The sequence below is a fragment of the Anarrhichthys ocellatus genome, unplaced genomic scaffold, assembly GCF_004355925.1.
Source record: "Anarrhichthys ocellatus isolate YVR2014 unplaced genomic scaffold, GSC_Weel_1.0 scaffold31, whole genome shotgun sequence".
NCBI classification, from domain to species: domain Eukaryota; kingdom Metazoa; phylum Chordata; class Actinopteri; order Perciformes; family Anarhichadidae; genus Anarrhichthys; species Anarrhichthys ocellatus.
In genome coordinates, this window is record NW_022280061.1 from 90,040 (window position 1) to 106,881 (window position 16,842).

A 16,842-nucleotide genomic window follows, 5' to 3' on the forward strand; every position below is an offset into this window, starting at 1 on the left:
GACAGTGACCAAATTTAGTTTATATGAACTGAAATAATCCAGAAATCACTCGGATTGGCTGTTCATCTTAAGCAAAATCAGTGCATGAGAAGAAAAATGGAAGTGAAGAAGGCAAGCAAATGACTAAAGTCGAGAGGGCACACACCATGGATGTATAAGAGAACTGGATACAGCGCTGGAAGTGGCTCCCCGTTCATTCCTGTGAAAGTTGCTCAGTGGCCCATAACAGTCTGGTCATATGGTTTCTCTTTTCTGTATGATGAATACAGACTACCGCCACCAGCTGGTATGGAGAGTTATTTCCTCTCACGTAGGCGCAGAACGTACATGCTAGTTGGACGTTGGCCGTGGTCTTTGCTTTGCGTTTTTGTCCAGACACGGGCGATGTGAGGCAACGCTGCTAGTTCTTTCATTGGTCGGTTTGGCGTGTTTGGACCTTTATTCACATTTTCATGAAACAGATCAGCCCTCAAGTACAGCTGTATTGAGAATCAGGTGGGAGATCCTGCCCTTATTGTGATTATGTGAAGAGTGGAGGCGGATGGTGTGGCACACTGGCGCCGTCCTAGCAACTTGATCCTCATCTCCACTGCATCCCTCCCGTCCTCTGACTGTCTCTCTCCCACACTGACACTGAAAACAGACTCGGAGAGGGGGATGCAATTTGAGTGGCAGTGAACGTCAGCCTGTGTGTGTGTGTGTACAGTAGACATGCTGAGTTGTCTACCAGACACACACACGGTGGTGGTCAGTCTGACTGCAGAAACAGTAGCAGGAGAACAGTGAGGGGGAGGAAAGTGTGATCCTTAGTGTCTAACCTGGCTTCCTGATTCTTTTGGGTTAAAAAAAAAAAAAAAAAAAAAAAAAAAAAAAAGCCACCACTGAAAAGTGAAAAGCCTTTTGTTCCTTCAAAAAAGGCAAAAACTAGTTAAGTTCATTTTATTTAGTTTCATTCATTATAATAGCATTCCATTTAGTTTTTATTTTAAATTAGTAAACGATGTTGGCGTTTCCTCTAGTTTCACTTTTCATTGCTCTACTGAAGTTAAAGGCAACATAGTACTTTACTCTTGCCCGCATAAATGCATTACCATGCTTCAGTTGTTCAAGATTTGTCAAAGATGTCTGATCCATAAATATTAAAAACACATAATAACAAAATACATGAGCATTTTTATTGATTTAGTATAATGGTCTCTTGATTTGGTATTAAATTGTATAACTATCAACACGGCATGATACTCTTTGCTCGGGGTCCCTGGAATCCTCTCACAGACTCCCCAAACAAACACTGACAAATACTAAGTACTGCACTGTGGTGAGAGACCGCTACAGGAAGTGTGTGTGTGTGTGTGTCACAAGTTAAGAACAGATAAAGAAAAGAAAAAAATACACCAAACTGGAGCCACACCGGCAGAGTCGTCTGTCAGCTGTCTGGACTAGATCCGGGGGTGAGTGAGGGAGAGGAAGGACGAGAGAGAAATGACAGAGAGATGAGGGACATCCTGTTCAAGAAACAAAAGAGCAAAAGACTGAAGAGAAAAGTACAGGATACAGAGTCAGAGACACATGACGAGACACTGCAGTGGGGTCGAGAGTTCAGCCAGTGAAAGGAAGAGGGCCAGGCAGGACGCAGTTAAGTGAAAGTGAAAAATTATTTTAAAAATATCATATTTTTAGACCAATTGTTCTAAATGTTCCAAATTAAATTTTTACGACTCGAGTTTTTGCCTCTCTTCATAATTCTGAGAGGCTGTGAGAGATATAATGCTCTTGGCCTATGAAAAGAAAAAAAGGTGATATTTCTTCTCCATATTCTGCAGGAAAATCCTTCTGAAGCACTTGGAAAGTTTAATGTATTCTGCATATTGAAGATCACCACCTTTCCACTCACAGGCTGTTAGGCAACAGCGAGGTGTTCAGTCTTTCCATTTTCCTTCTCAGAAGTACGCTGAAGTTCAAAAGTAATTTGAAAAGCAGATAAAAAAAAATAAGTGCTGACTGAAAACATCCAAAGTCCAAAGAAGTTGTACTGTACAATGCTATCTAGAGAAAAGCCATATCCATAGGCTATGTTGTGATGTAGTGCCCTGCGAGATTTCATTACTGAGTCACAGGATCTCCTCGCATGCGAAATTCTTCCGAAAACACAGCGCTGTGTCGAGATACACAGACGGTTGCCTGAAAATGCCACGCCAGCTGGAATTTGTCATTTTTTTTTTTTTTTTTTTAAACGGGTAATGTTTCAAAACAAATCATTACGGGCTGATCAGATATCAAGTTACATCCATCTTGAGTTAATAGAGGGTTGACCAGCTGCACACAGCTGACACATCTCCAGAGCAACGCTCCCGTATGTCTGCAACGCTGTGGTCATGTTAAAATGTGCTAAACCTAGTCGGAAAATCCACAAGTCAACTAAAAACTAAATGTATCAATGAAACAAAAAGGGTAGAATTCAACCCACCAGAGACTCGGGGGTTCCCCCCCACCTGCATGAAATATGAGCACAGAGGAGAAACTGAGATGACCACAGACTCTGCGGAGCTCTGTGCTCCCTTTTAACCCGCATTATGGAATTACATCCCCGTAAATCAGTAACAGCAATGCCAAAATCCAAAACAAAAACACACACCAAGAGCTTCATTTCATAGGGCAGTTTGAAGATGAACAGGGTAAGGAGGGGGGGGCACTTGGATTCAGGGGCTGCAATAGTAAAATATGTTTGTTGTGTACACAACCTTCTCTTAAACAACTCATCAGACCGTAGATGTAAAGGGAAGTGGGTTTAGGTCATCTTACTGAGACTCTGGTGTTAACTCTAAATTGTGATACTGACTTCTGTGTGCCACCATCACCGTATCCAGACAGCTGTAATGGGTCAACCAGCACTGCTGAACCACAGGCGATCTTAATTACTCTCTGCATTAATCAAGTATTACAGTCGGATGCTGGCTAAGAGAGTCTCACAACAAAAGGTGCCCTAACCATGAATAAACATAAGCATCCTCTCCATCTCACAGAGAGCATTTTTTTATGTTTCCACTACAAAGTAGGCCCAATGTGCAACATCATTTTGTGTGGTCTGCTGCATCTGAGAACCGTTAACCCCTGTATTTTCCTTTCAAATATACTGATAACAGAAAGCATAAATACAGCTGCAACAGCTGCATGACAAAGTGAATATAAATGCTTCCATATGATGAAAAGAGCCACATGAACACTGAATGAGTGTATAGAACCTGTGTAGTGTGTGCGTGGTCAATTGAAGTATATGCTAGTGATGCAGACTAAACAGAGCGGGAGGAAGTTTGGGTACGGAGCTCTGTACTAAACTACCAAACCTAACCACAACACAATGACCCCAAATGCTGGAGGCAGGAACAAGCAGCCATTCAGACACAAAAGCATCTTCTATACCACCCAATATTTACACTGGAGGATAACATATCATTCACAGTCAGACGACTCAACGAGTCATTCCCTGCAAATGAAACAACGGTCATTAACTAGCCTTATTTCTCATGCATGTTTACACAGAGGCATGCATCCCAAAAACTAAGACCAGTTTAGATGCCTAGGACAAGGGGTTTAAGCACAGACTACCATCCCTCAGTGTTAACATTTAAATGGAGCCTATTATGATCTTCTTCCTTGTGCACTAGGGCTGCACAATATATTGTGTCAGCATCATCGCCCATGTGCGCATGCTTATAATCACGTGTGATGTCAGCAAATTAAGGCAAAGTTTTTGATGCTTGATTCAAAAGCATAACACCCACAGTTTTCATTTTCCCATATTAGTGCACCGTTTCCCATTCATTACCAACAGTCCAGTAGACCAGACCATAAAGAGCCGCTGGGATGCGATCGCTGTGACAAAATCTGTCCACAGACAGCTGGTAAAGTACTCTTAACCACTTCTGTGTTAGTTACTGTAGGTGTCCACATTAGGGCCACATGTTGGCATGATGACACACTGAAAACAATACCATGTAGTATATATTGCAAATCATTTTCAAAATACAATTGAATTTCAATTTTGCATGAAAGAAAAGTGCAATCGGTGCATCTCTAAAAATTAGAGACCATCTCGTGATGGGATCAAACCAGAAATAACGCCAAATCGGACCAGGGGCATAAAGTGAGTTGGCCAATGGCTCCTTTCCCACTTCCTACCCCATACTACCGGCGCCCATGATAAATGAAAAGAGTATGAACATGAGATGAGCTGATGGAAGGAGGGATGACGACAGAAGGGCCGACAGCAGCAGCCCCATTTGGGCAGCTCTCTTGCCTTGGCTGATCAAATGTAAAATGTTTGAGCTGAATAGCATAAACACGCACACACTCTCCAAGTTGAAAACATCTATTCCCTCACACATGTCTAAAGACGAGCAGTAACACATTGTGCTACACTGCTTGTTCAGAAATCAACAAGGAGTCAAGTTAAAGAGGAAGTCTCTGTTTCTAGAAAGCGCAAAAGCCAGAGGTAAGTAGTATGGAAATTAGCATGTTGGCTTGAACACGTCATACTTTAGTGCAATGATTTTCCCTCCATATTTCTCAATGTATGGCGAATAGCAGTAGGCTGGATAAACCTGAGGAAAAGCTCAGTATTTTAGAGGCTATTTCTGCAGGAATAAGGAATTCTGAGCAGTGCCTATTAATTGCCTCATAGTTGGGTCAAACTGGACTTTCTGCCGGACTCTGGGCATTGCGTGTTCCTAAATTATGCTGGTGCCAGGGACACATAAAACAAGAGAGCAACACCTCCAACACGTCACAGTATGAGTCACGGCCATTGTGCGCGGATGAATCATAATCCCCAACTCTGGTCCACATTTCAACTGTCAAAACCCTAATAAATTACACCAGCAGCACATGCATAGTCCAAGTCCCGTCACTACCAGCAGGTCACAAAGTGTTGATTATATGTGACGATCGAAGTAATCAGCTTTCATTAAAATCATACAGGGAGGCCAGCAGAAATAATATGACCAACTTAATCCATTCGAGGGGAGGATGAAGAAGTGAGTCAGAGACTAGCAGTGAGACCAATTTTAAATACAAAAGGAATATGTATAGCAGAATAATTGTATTGCATTTCCTCTCAGGTCAGGCTGTTTTACTTGATCAATTGAGATTTTCTCTCATCATACATTTTTTTTTATTTAATGTGAACAAAGTTTATCCATAGTGAACAATTGTTCCAAAACTCCGTGTGGGGAAACTCTCACCATCACCGTGGTCCACTCTATATGCATCATTCAATCCTTATATTCTCGGAAGCCGACAGGCCGAATTTAGCTCGACATCGCATGCTGACAGTACATCAGCCGTGTACACGAGTATCTGTGTGCATGTGCGCGTGAAATTGTGTGTTTGTCTTCTGTTTTGGGAATACACAACATTACGCTGACACGGATAACTGTACCTGGTCCCTGATAACTTCCCTGAAATGCACTCTGCCCCAACCCTGGGCCGGGGACTGACGCTCGCTCTGTATCCTGATCACCAGCTTACTGACCTCGTGACCAGCTTCCCAAAATGTTAAAATAAGGGAGAAATACACACACACAGCATGAGAGAAGATGAGAAATGTACATGTGGGCTTCCTTGCTTTCCTGTGTGTCCCGCACTCAACAGGAAGAATTCTGAGATGATTCTTCCAGTCATTCGCTACTCGCCAACTGGAGGCTTGTGCAGCCAAGAGGCCATATTTGAAACGGGGTGAGAGATGGATTCGTCCCCTTGTACGCCTCATGTCATTCACTTTGAGAAACTCCAGATTCTATCCAGTGAAGGCAAGCAAGAGAAAACACCCCGTTTCTGCTTGAATTCAGTAAATCATACACCAACTCTCACTGCACAGGAGACAGAGGGGGAACTATGGTCAGTTCCCTGCAGTGTTAGGAATAACAGCTCTCAAAATTCAACATTGCTTGCTTTTACCAGCTTGGCAGAAAGCTCTGTGGGGACACGACGACACACCGCCTACAAGCAGACTCAAGCTCGGATGTTTTTTTATTAATTTAAGCATTAAAGAGCAGCTGTCCCAGATAAATGTTCCAGACACAAGGAGGAGCTCCAAAAAAAAGGCCTTTGTGAGAAGTTAGAGGGTGGCATGACTAAACTGGGGATAAATTCATTCAGAATCCTGCCGTGCGCGTGTGAGACCACCCTACGCAAGTTCTAATCCACTGCCTTGACGAGAGGGGATCCCACTGAGGGTGGCAAACTAAAACAGCGGCACACTTTAAATTCAGCTTACTCATATCTAGGAAAAGCTTCACTTTAGTGGAGGAGATATTTCAAGAACAGAGCGGTCCAATTTTATATAGTGAAAAACACAGCAAGATTAAAAAAAAAAAAAGACTGGCGCTGAGCTTCAGTAGTACCAATAATTCAGTATTTTATTTTTGTAAAAAATAAAAGTCCACCTTTTTTATTGAATTCGATTTAAAATAAAACATGTATAACATATCCGTCTGTGCATTGTTTTTATTCTTAATGCTGCGGGCTTGCCGACAATAACACCTCTTGCCAATAATTCATATTGCTCTTCAAATAAACTGTTCCACAAGCACAAACCCCAAACACACACAATTATGAAGCACAACAATAGTTAAATCTCTTAACGTCCTTAGATCCAAGCTTTTGGTTTAGCGAATTCTAATTCTCTTTGACAGAGGAAAAAAAAAAAACATGCAAACAATAAAAGAGACCGCAGAGCAGACAGAGTAAATTGGGCTTCAGCTGGAATGCAATGTTCGGTCTAAATGCACATGGTCTGAGAGAGAGAGAGAGAGAGAGAGAGAGAGAGAGAGAGAGAGAGAGAGAGAGATAAAATGAATGCAAAAGTCTAAACGTAGACTTAGCATCACTGTGTGAGCAGCAGTTTGTCATTCACAGCCATATGAACCCGAATATGTCTCTCTCTCTCCCCCAGACACCCTACCCTCCCCTCCCCCACCCCCACCCCACCCCACACACACACTTTCCCTTATCCTTTCTCTTTTGCAAAGGACAGACAGAGGATGTGTCTATAATCGGGAAAGACTCACATTTCCTCTCTGAGGTTTCACATTCCTGGGATTCCGTCTGAAGACCACTGCAGCCCATTTAAAACTATTCCCCATATGGAGGGAGGGAAAAAAAAAAAAAAAAAAAAAAAAAAGACCCTGGGCAGGCAAGCGGGGTAGGTTTCTGAGCTTTGAGAGCTAATTTCTCTGCACAGTACTACTCTGCGTTTCTAGGTCAATGAACCTGCTCACCACCATTCACATGATGACCATCAAAAAGAAAACCATGATACAACACCTGTCGTTGTTGCTATGCTGTGGGAATTAAGTTGTTTTTTCGAGTCTTAAGCATTCTTAATAGAATAGCAGTGATCCATCACAAAATACAGATAAATGGCCTCTTCAAAATGAGACAATACGTTCTCACTTCTCCCTTTCAGTTCAGCAGTTGTACCTCCTGAAAACGTTCAGATTCATCATTTGATGTGGCTGCCACCAGAAGATGACGGGGGGGGGGGGAGATCTGGCCCCTGCTTCAATCTATTCATGCAAGTTTAAACACAAAATGCCACCTCGCTCCTGTAAGATCACAGCTTCCCACAGCTTCAGCATGTGTCGTTACAAAATGCATATACTGCAAATAATGTGTGTACCACATAGTACAGTATAGCAGTATCTCTCTTATATGGTATTACGCTATTCCCTTTTAAGGAGCACGTTGTCTAAATACATACACGCTATTGGGAATGGGATGAGAGATAAGATGTCGGCTTTTTTTTTTTTGAAAACATTGTAATTTGTGATTCCCCATTCACTGAAGCCAGAGCATAAAGCAACACACGGATAGACTACAGGGATAGATTGACTTTATCACAGACTTACTGATATTTAGCTTATTTCATCTAAGCTAACTTTTGAGAGAAACCCATGAGCAAAGATGCCAAGTAGCGTCAACGTTAGCCAGCTAGGTTAATGCAACATAATGAGCGTTGTTGTCACAGCTAATGTTTGCTAACGAGCTCATTGACTGTCAAGGCTGCTTAGTAGGTAAACGAAAGTTACATTCTGGTTAAAAAAATAAATAAATAAATAAATAAAAAATAAAAAATATTTAGATGCGATTAAAAAGATAAACATAGAGATATAATACGAGATGGTCGTTTTTATATCACAGGAGACACATGTACAGTGGTACCATCAGCAGATGTTAGCCTGGTTGGCTAGCATGCTAACGTGCTAACATCTCGCGAGGAGGGGGTTTACGTTTGCTTACCTGTCAACCGCAGCTTCACTGGGCCATTCCTCCTAACTCCTTGGCTAGACATTCCCCTTAGTGTTCCAGCTTGATGAAAATTCACAAAAAGCGTCTAGTTCATGTGTCAGCGTGTGGGTTTTGAAAAGGTATCTCCCAAAACAGTCCCTCTGCTAGCACGGGGTAGCTTGTAGTATCACCATAACAATTCACACTGACCGTGTATGCAAGATAATGGTATCATCGTCGCTGGAATGTCATTCTTACATGAGCCTCTTTTTCATTAAGAAAAATGGCAAATAACTAATCCTAAATACGTCCACTAATGCTGTTCACGCCGCAAGCCAAAGGTACGAATCAACTGGACGGGTTGCCCTCCATCCAGACAGACGTCTGCTCAGACTGAAGTTAGTCGTGATGATGGTGAAGACTGAGCTACTGCACAATAAGGAAGACAAAGGGAGCACATCCGGTGCAACCTTTCAAAATAAAAGCACGCTCAAACTTATGTACAATATTTTCTTAGTACTAACGACGATAGATGTGAATTATGAATCATGAACACCATAGTACAACAGCCATTAACATAGTACGACCACCATTTGCGTATTTGTTACCTGGTTACAAATGATTTTACAATCAAGTTATTTTACTTTGAACTCAACATAGTCTTTATCCGGCCTTAATCTGGAAAGTTTGACATGGTGTATGTAGACCTGAACGTGCTAGACAGTTCCTGCGAATAGTTAAAATATGCATCTAGTTGAGTGGTTTCAATGTATACCGTTCTCTAAATATATCAATAGACTATCCACTCTAGATTAATGCTACTCAGTAGTAGTTGAATCAGTTACTCTTATAGGTGACTCATTTATCTATTGTAAAAGAGAACTATGACAGACAGAATTTGGTCTATTGTACATATCTTACCAAGTAAATGTTATGTCATGATATGCATGACATTGCCACCACAGTACAAAAGAATCAAGTCACAAAGGTAAATAAAATATAAGGACAGTTTACACTTAGGGTTTGACACAAACATAAAGCATAATGCGATCTTTCCTGAAGGTAGATGCGGGTCTACAGGGAGGAAAGTTACTTTGACATTAAGTCGCAGAGTCTGGTTCTGCTCCTTGCCTATAGATGAACCATTATGGCCATATCGTGTAATGCTTTCGAACGCACTAAAACATAGATTTCATTCATAAAATAGTGTACAATGTACTATAAACACATCAGGGCACTTACAACATGTAGGCTCACAAGTATAACAAATAACCACAGTGCCACCTAGTGGTGACATGGACGCAGAATCAACTCCAATTCGCCATTTCTCAACACCTCACTTCCTTCACATCTTTTAAGCAAATACATGAGGCGCATGACCCTGTGCATAGGCTGTTTATTTCTGAAACATCCATAAAGAAAAGTAACTTGTGCATGAGTAACATCTATTTACAAATATTTCTTTGAAACAGGGTGATTTAGTCTTTGTACTGTCACATACAAGGATGAAATGTCTAAAAACAATTTACAAAAAATATCAACAAGGTACAAAGAGACAACTGGGAATGTTAAAACTGGAAAGTGCTTTGGTCCTCGGGGATCTGGAAGGTATAGCCTGATTCAGCAGCTACAGGAACCACAGACTCATCATCTTCATTCTGAAACACAGGAGGGACAGGAGGAGCGAAGCATTACATCATTTACCAAGTCTTAGCATGTTTTAACAATCATTTGATGGATTAAAATAGATTCTGTGGACCAGCCAAGAAAGGGTCTATTGTGAGTAGTATTAAAGTCAGCTCATGTAAGCAGCTCATGTAAGCAACAGAAGCCTCTGGTCAGTGATTTTACCAGAAAAAGCAAAAAAAACACCCAATAAACATTAAAATGAGCATTATATCGAAGAATCAGAAACTTGCAGTAACCAGCAAACATCTAGCTCAGGCTACTTTATTGTTGCATCACACGCCACGTTTATTCTTTGGCAACAGTAAGTAGCGAGGAGTGACCACACAAGCAACAACTGCCCCCCTTCCAGATTTGCCATGACTGTTGTCATTTAATCTGTGAAGCATGCATGCATGGTCACACATGAACGAAATCAACATCCGCCTCCTGTTCACTTTTGATCTATGCGAACAGCAGGGCCAAAAAACAACAACCTTGTCTTCCAGTGGTGAAGCAAATTCACATCTTCGCATTTGCGAATATTGCCTCGGCAGGCGATCTTATCATTTACAATGTAGTCACACTTCCTCTGCCGGTCTAAATTCTTTCCATGTTTGTGTTGAAGGGAGTGGTTAGCATCCCAGTTGTAGCAAACTATCCAATCGCACTGAGCGATATTCCTCCGATATTCGACAAAGTCTTGGCAAATTCAGCACATACGCATTTTGCAAAAAACAAACTAAAGCAGAGCATAACAGATAGAGAAGAAAATCCAGTAGAAACTCAAGTAGAAACAAAATTCTGTGACGATTTCTGCTTAGCTAGTCTGTTACTTACCTCTTCAGAGAAGAACTGGTCTATGATTTTAAGAGAGGACTTGTAGACAGCTTCGTTGTTATGGGACTGAAGTGCCTCAATCTTGTCCAAACCGCCCAACTCCTCAATCATTAGGCAGAGTTTTTCAATCTCACCAGTTTTTTGTGCCATCTGTGGAGAAAGTAAAATAAATTAAAAAAACGGTAAGACTAATAGTTCCCTCGCCGAGAGATGAACCTGTGATCGTTAATCTGCGACTGTCAAGAATCCATCTGCATTATTCAGACGATAATGTGACTGAGATTAAATTCTGCTAATCTTCCTGTTTCTTAATCTCAGAGAGCCACAGTTTTAATCTCCATTTCCTCTGGACCTAAGAGATATGTCTGCTGGCAGAAGAATATGTAAGAGCACTTTTAAAAGCATACTTCTCTTGAATTATTTTCTTTCTTGCAGTTCTAGGCAGTAGTCTACCATCTACTCTCAATTACTCTTTGCTCGTTTGAATTTTAGTGCATTTTCCTTCACTTGCCAAAACCTCAATGCACACACACAATCTTTCGACATCATCATCAAGTTTCTCATCTCTTGGCTTACATGAAGAACAAACGACTGAATAAATTGGATCTGAAATGTGTCTTCTTTTACATCTCATCATATCAGACATAGATTATTTTTATTGTAGTGATTTGGTGAGCTTCGACATTAGTTTTCTAAAATATGCTTTGAATTAGTTTACTGTAGTTTAGTGCCTTACGACTGAATTGTTAGACAATGATCTTATAACGTTGACAAAAATAACTGCAGATACTGTCCATAATGCGATACATCACTGATAACTTAAGTATACATCGAGTACATGTAGACTTTCATAAACACCAAGATGAATGGAGAGGCTGTACAGTAAGTCTCAGAGGTCTCTTGCAATGTCAGACATGTTAGTGGTAAAATCCACTCGACACGCAGCATTTTGACTGAACTACACAGACAGTCTTGCAGTCAGCGACTCCAAAGTTCCTGACAACATACCTGTAACATATTGTAGATTGCACCCAGGATGACCACGATGATTTTGCCGTCTTTGGCTGTCAGCAGGTTGAGCAGAGGCTCCAGCACATTGCACCGGACCAGGAAGGACACTTGCTCCATCGTTCCACCGCTGATGTAATTGGTGACAGCCCACACGGCCTCCTTCTGAGTCTTGTAGTCTCCCTAAACAGAGAAGACATCTGATGTTAAACTAGTAGAAACACTGAAGATATTCTTAATGACCCTTCATGAATAAACGGGAAAATATTATAGATTGGTTGCTTCACAAAATGAGTTTATAGAATAAGAAAACCATGAATAATCTGCAGCAGGTTGGAAAGAAGTGTTGGGGAAACTGTGACTGTGCTGCTCAGGTAATATCAAATATCAAATTACAGAATACATGTACACTCATGTTCAAGGACGGTAATTAGGATGGGTAAAATGCAGAAACCCCCCCCCACATCAATCAAAATAGAACTTGATTTATTATGAATTAATGAATCTCATTTGGACTATTGTAACGAGCCCGCTATACGTTCTGTCTGCTCTTGTGTTCCGACCTTTTGGAGGATCTCCACCAGCATGGGTACCAGACCAGCATTGACAACCTCCTGGATCTGGGTGTCTTTGCCAGCAGTGATATTGGACACTGTCCAAGCTGCTTCCTTCTGGATGTTGGGCTTCGGGTGACACAGCAGGCTGGGGAACATCGCCAGAGCGCCTGCATCCAGTACACACTGTGTCTGCTCGTCTGTCCCGGTCACAATGTTGCCAAGTGACCGCAGGACAGGAGGCTGGGAGGTGAAGGAGAGCAAGTCAGTTATCTGTAGTGTTCACGATTTAGGAATAATAAATATAGGAGGAATGACGGTGATGACAAGGAATGTGATGATACCTAAATCCTGTGAGTGTTAATGTCCCAATTCAGCACCATATGTCTGAAGCCGCTAACAATGCATGCAAGAGCAGACTAAGCTTGATTTTCAGTTACAATGGTCCACATCGCACATCTGCACCAAAGACTTCAGCTTCTGTAACAGTAATCTGTCCTAAACTCAGCCAAAACACCACAGGAGTGAACATGTGTAAGAGAAGTAATGAAAACGCAAGTTCCGAGAAAATATGACCCAGACAGAAAGTTGTTTTCTTCAACTTTAAGGGTATAGGAAAAATACACAGGAGGATGTACGCGAAAAAGGACGTCAGTGTGGGCTGTGACAAACGTCTTGAAGAGCGACGGTATTTGTGACTATATAACGAGCACCATTAGATCCACTAGAGCAGGCAAATATGTTTAGCGTTCATCAAACACTGTCATGAAATCAGAATGAGACTCAACAGAGCAGCTACTTTCGATGGACAGTCATTTCTGCTGACACACATACCACAATGGAGAGCTCCCCCAAGGATAGCAGCTGGACCAGGCGGGGCACCAGGCCGGCCTGCACCACCACCTCTATCCTCTCATTGGAGCCGTCGGTGAGGTAGGACACGGCCCAACAGGTGTCGGCCAGAATCTCCCTGTCGTCGAGGTGCAGGAGGCGCACCAGGGCTGGGAGCAGCTGTTGCACTGCCATCAAGGGAGGGGCCGGGTTCTTGTTGCGACACAGGTTGGACAGTGTCCAGGTTACATTGCGCAGGTAGCCCGGCTAGGAATGTGGATTAAAAACCAAGAGTCATTTCACAACGTCAAAGTGTCAGAAAATGATAGTTGTTAAGAGTCACAGATACTCGGAAAATCTATAGCTGTAAATATTTAAATGCATTTTCTCAGTAATTTTACTTGAAACCGTCATGTTCATTTTGGACTAAAGTTCTTGATGAAATGAGAAAACAATCAGTACTTTTTATTTGTCAAATATTTCATTCACACAGGAGTAAAGGAAAATGTGGTAATTTCATATCGACTATTTTCTTTTAATGAATACCAGAAAACATGCCATTTCGTGATATATATCGTTATCTAGAAATGAAATGACCAATATCCAGATGATCATTTTTGCCATATCGCACTGCTCCAAACAATAAAACTTTGTCATAAGCCCTCTCCAAACAATATCACATCAGGGTGTCCAGATACTTATCAATCCATGAAACCAGTCAGCGACTTTGATTCTGTTTTCATATCTAGAACCTGTTTTCCGTTTGTAGTCTGAGCACTGTTGATAAATGGTGTTTGAGCAGGCTTTTGACTACAGATAAAGAGGCCATGTGGAGAGAAAACCTCAGAACCCATTGGCTGTCATCTGACAATGATTTAGCTTTTTATCGGTTTGAAATGAGCTTGTAAAGTGGCTACTTGTGACACCTTTTTAAAACCAGTGTGAACAGCAGTCCGTGTCCACTGGTCCTAAACGGTGTGGATGTGCATACCTGAACAGAACATAGAAGGACTCTGCAGGGCCACAGTGCCATGTAAAAAGAAAACGTCTCTTAAAAGCAGCAGTGCAATAATTTTGATTGAAACTCACGGGAAACACAGACAGGTTAGGGGATGCCATCAAGGCGAGGAGTGGATGGAGAACACCGTGTTTTAACACTAGGTCTCTGTAGTTGGATCCATCACCTAGATATGAGGTGGGGGGAATACAGTCGGGTTACTACAATAGGAAGTTGAGCATTTCAGAGGTTCTACAACTACCAGAATATGCAAGGACTGTTTTTCATCAAATGTTTTAATACAGTTACTGACTCAGAAAACAACCAATGCTGCTACTCTGGTAGACCAGTGGTTCCTTCCTATCCTGCGTGAATCACCTTTGGACATTGAACTCACTTTGTCAAAACAAAACATTTAAGATTTTAGCACACACCCTTTTACATGAATTGAAAACCCCTCAATATTAAAGCCTGTGGAGACCAACAACACCTCCAGACAAAACAAAAGAAGCATAGTTACACACAACAACAACAACAGTTCCTCACATCACATCCATCTAGGCACATAAACTGAACAGCATAACGTAACGGAGCATCAGAAGTAAAACAAGTGACTCAAACCCAAAGAGATCCATAATGTCGTCAGCCTACCTGCGATGTTACCCAGGGCCCAAATGGCCTGCTCGCTGATGTGGGGGTGGGGGGATGCCACCAGACTGATGAAGGCCGGGATGGCCCCACCGTCCACTACGGCAGTAGTCTGGTCTGTGGTACCTGAGGCGATGTTGGTCAGGGCCCAAGCTGCCTCAAATTGGATGGGGGGGCATTCAGATAGAGCCAGAAAACGAACAAACCTCGGGATGAGGCTGGCAGCAATGAAGCTGTCAATAGGTGGATCCTTTTCTCTGGAGAGGACTCTCCTGTACGCCAGGACCAAAAAAAAAAAAAAAGGTGGGGAGTTATCAAAGGGAAAGTTTTAGCATTGTTTGTATGTCAGAGTAATGACTAGGGCGGGGTGATCATGTTTAACAAGTTTGGGAACAAACTGATTTTCAACTCAATAACAACAAGCACATCCACAAAATAATATGCTTGAACCCAAAAACATAATGCCTCCAGCCATCGAGTCACTGGTCATCTTCAAGGATTTGTTATTATCATACAATAAAGGATTGCATGAAATGCAACTGTAGCCCTTGTCTTTAGCATGTCAAAACTGGTCGGTCGAGATCCTTTAAAATTATTTTACCTGGCTACCTGCGTGGCCTGCAGCTGATCTTCTAGACTCTCGCTGTTTACTCCTCCTACAATCTCCTCCAAAGACCAGTACTGAGGAGGCTGGGGAAACAGGGAAAGAAGCAGGTTATCTATCTGAACAGTACAACCGGGTTATAAGTAACCCCCAACATGCACTGGGACATGTTTAGGTCAGGGTTACAGGATCAGGACAATGCAGTTCAATCGTAAACAAAGAAAAAAGAAAACATGTTGACCTAATACTTGCCCGGTTGTTGAGACTAGTTGGTGCTAAATGAGGGAAAAGCTTCACACTGTTATCATTAGGTAGACATTTGACACCAGCTTTCTCATTGACCGTTGGCCACAAACAGAGCGGACCTACTTTGATCAGCCTTTAAGATTCAAATTGACTAGACTTATTCTAGGGTGTCGTTAGGTATGGAGGCTGTTGTAACTCACTCGTGGGCAACTAAATTATTCAATCAGATGTAAGACATGGAAAACACATGGAAACCAGTTGTATTTATTTCTGGTGCATCCTGTTTACTCTTCCTAGCCAAACCCAGTAACTAGTGTATGAAAGGGGCAGCTGACACAGACGAGCTGCTGTCTACCTGCTGTCCGTCTACCTGTGCGTTGGGGTCGTTCTCATGGAAAGGAGAGGTCGGCTCATCCAGGAGGCTCTGGACGTTTCTCCTCTTCAGGATCTGATCATCCTTCTTTGCTTTTCGTAGCTCCACATTGACTTCAGCTCTTCTTCGTCTGAGCTCCTGAAGAAGTCAAACCCCATACAATCACAAGACGCCATTTATGACGATTAGCTATCGCTGACGTACATGATTAATGTTATACTGTTATGTTATGCCATTACTTGCAGAACTTACGTTGACATCTTTCCCTTTGTTTTTGAACTGGGTGAGACGATCTCCGTTGTCGTTGCCGGCTGACATTACTGAATGTTGATGAAGACAATCGATTCCAGTTGAATTGTTGAAGACGCTCCCTGTTTAAAGATAATCATTTAAAAGAAAGCAACGGTCGTACCAACGGCTGCTTTCACTACCTTCTGTGTTAGCTAGCTAGCCGGTGAATTAGCTAACGCTAGCAGTTAACCGGCCGCTTGTCTTGAGGCCAAGCCGGTTATATAACACCATGTGGCAGATATTCAGGAGAGTAACGAAAATACACTCAAATTATGAGTAATAACCTAAACTCTTAATGCAACTATAACTTACATGTGGCCAACAGCGTGTGCGACGTACTTACCTTAGGTTTCTCGTATCTTTTTTTTATTACCGACATGACGTCATTTATATACCACCCTGTTTTCCTGAGTTTTGATTGGTCAGTCGGGTACAAGCACCGCCTCACGCTTCAACCAACAAAAACGTTGTCAAAGGCAACCGCGAACATTGGTATCGC

General features: G+C 42.0%; 2 protein-coding genes across 3 annotated transcripts in view; both read right to left on the reverse strand.

The window, feature by feature from the left end:
• Positions 1 to 8,686, reverse strand: part of LOC116392755 (E3 ubiquitin-protein ligase SMURF2-like) — a 34,838-nt gene extending 26,152 nt beyond the window's left edge. Inside the window, exon 1 of the mRNA XM_031864483.1 lies at positions 8,299 to 8,686. Within this exon, the coding sequence (XP_031720343.1) occupies positions 8,299 to 8,350 (52 nt within the window). The 5' untranslated portion in view covers positions 8,351 to 8,686. The remainder of the gene's footprint in view (positions 1 to 8,298) is intronic.
• A 979-nt stretch (positions 8,687 to 9,665) lies between these two features.
• On the reverse strand, positions 9,666 to 16,734 carry LOC116392754 (importin subunit alpha-1). 2 transcript variants are annotated; one of them, XM_031864480.1, is made up of 11 exons: positions 16,687 to 16,734; positions 16,305 to 16,423; positions 16,050 to 16,190; positions 15,431 to 15,519; positions 14,833 to 15,101; positions 14,274 to 14,368; positions 13,188 to 13,451; positions 12,363 to 12,596; positions 11,800 to 11,982; positions 10,792 to 10,941; positions 9,666 to 9,944 (listed from the first exon to the last, which is right to left on the reverse strand). In XM_031864480.1, the coding sequence occupies exons 2-11, from the start codon at positions 16,368 to 16,370 to the stop codon at positions 9,855 to 9,857; spliced, it is 1,581 nt and encodes a 526-aa protein (XP_031720340.1). In that variant the 5' UTR covers positions 16,371 to 16,423; positions 16,687 to 16,734; the 3' UTR covers positions 9,666 to 9,854. The 2 variants fall into 2 exon arrangements, with proteins under 2 accessions (XP_031720340.1, XP_031720341.1); XM_031864481.1 differs by lacking the exon at positions 16,687 to 16,734 and adding an exon at positions 16,656 to 16,666.
• Positions 16,735 to 16,842: the final 108 nt, after the last annotated feature.

Excerpts from the sequence above, each read along its gene's own strand:
- LOC116392754 (XM_031864480.1), bottom strand. The coding sequence starts at position 16,370 with ATGTCAGCCGGCAACGACAACGGAGATCGTCTCACCCAGTTCAAAAAC. Across the intron at positions 15,520-16,049 it reads AGAACGACCCCAACGCACAG|CCTCCTCAGTACTGGTCTTT; the intron begins GTAGACGGACAG and ends CTGTTTCCCCAG. Across the intron at positions 13,452-14,273 it reads CTAACCTGTCTGTGTTTCCC|CCGGGCTACCTGCGCAATGT; the intron begins GTGAGTTTCAAT and ends CCACATTCCTAG.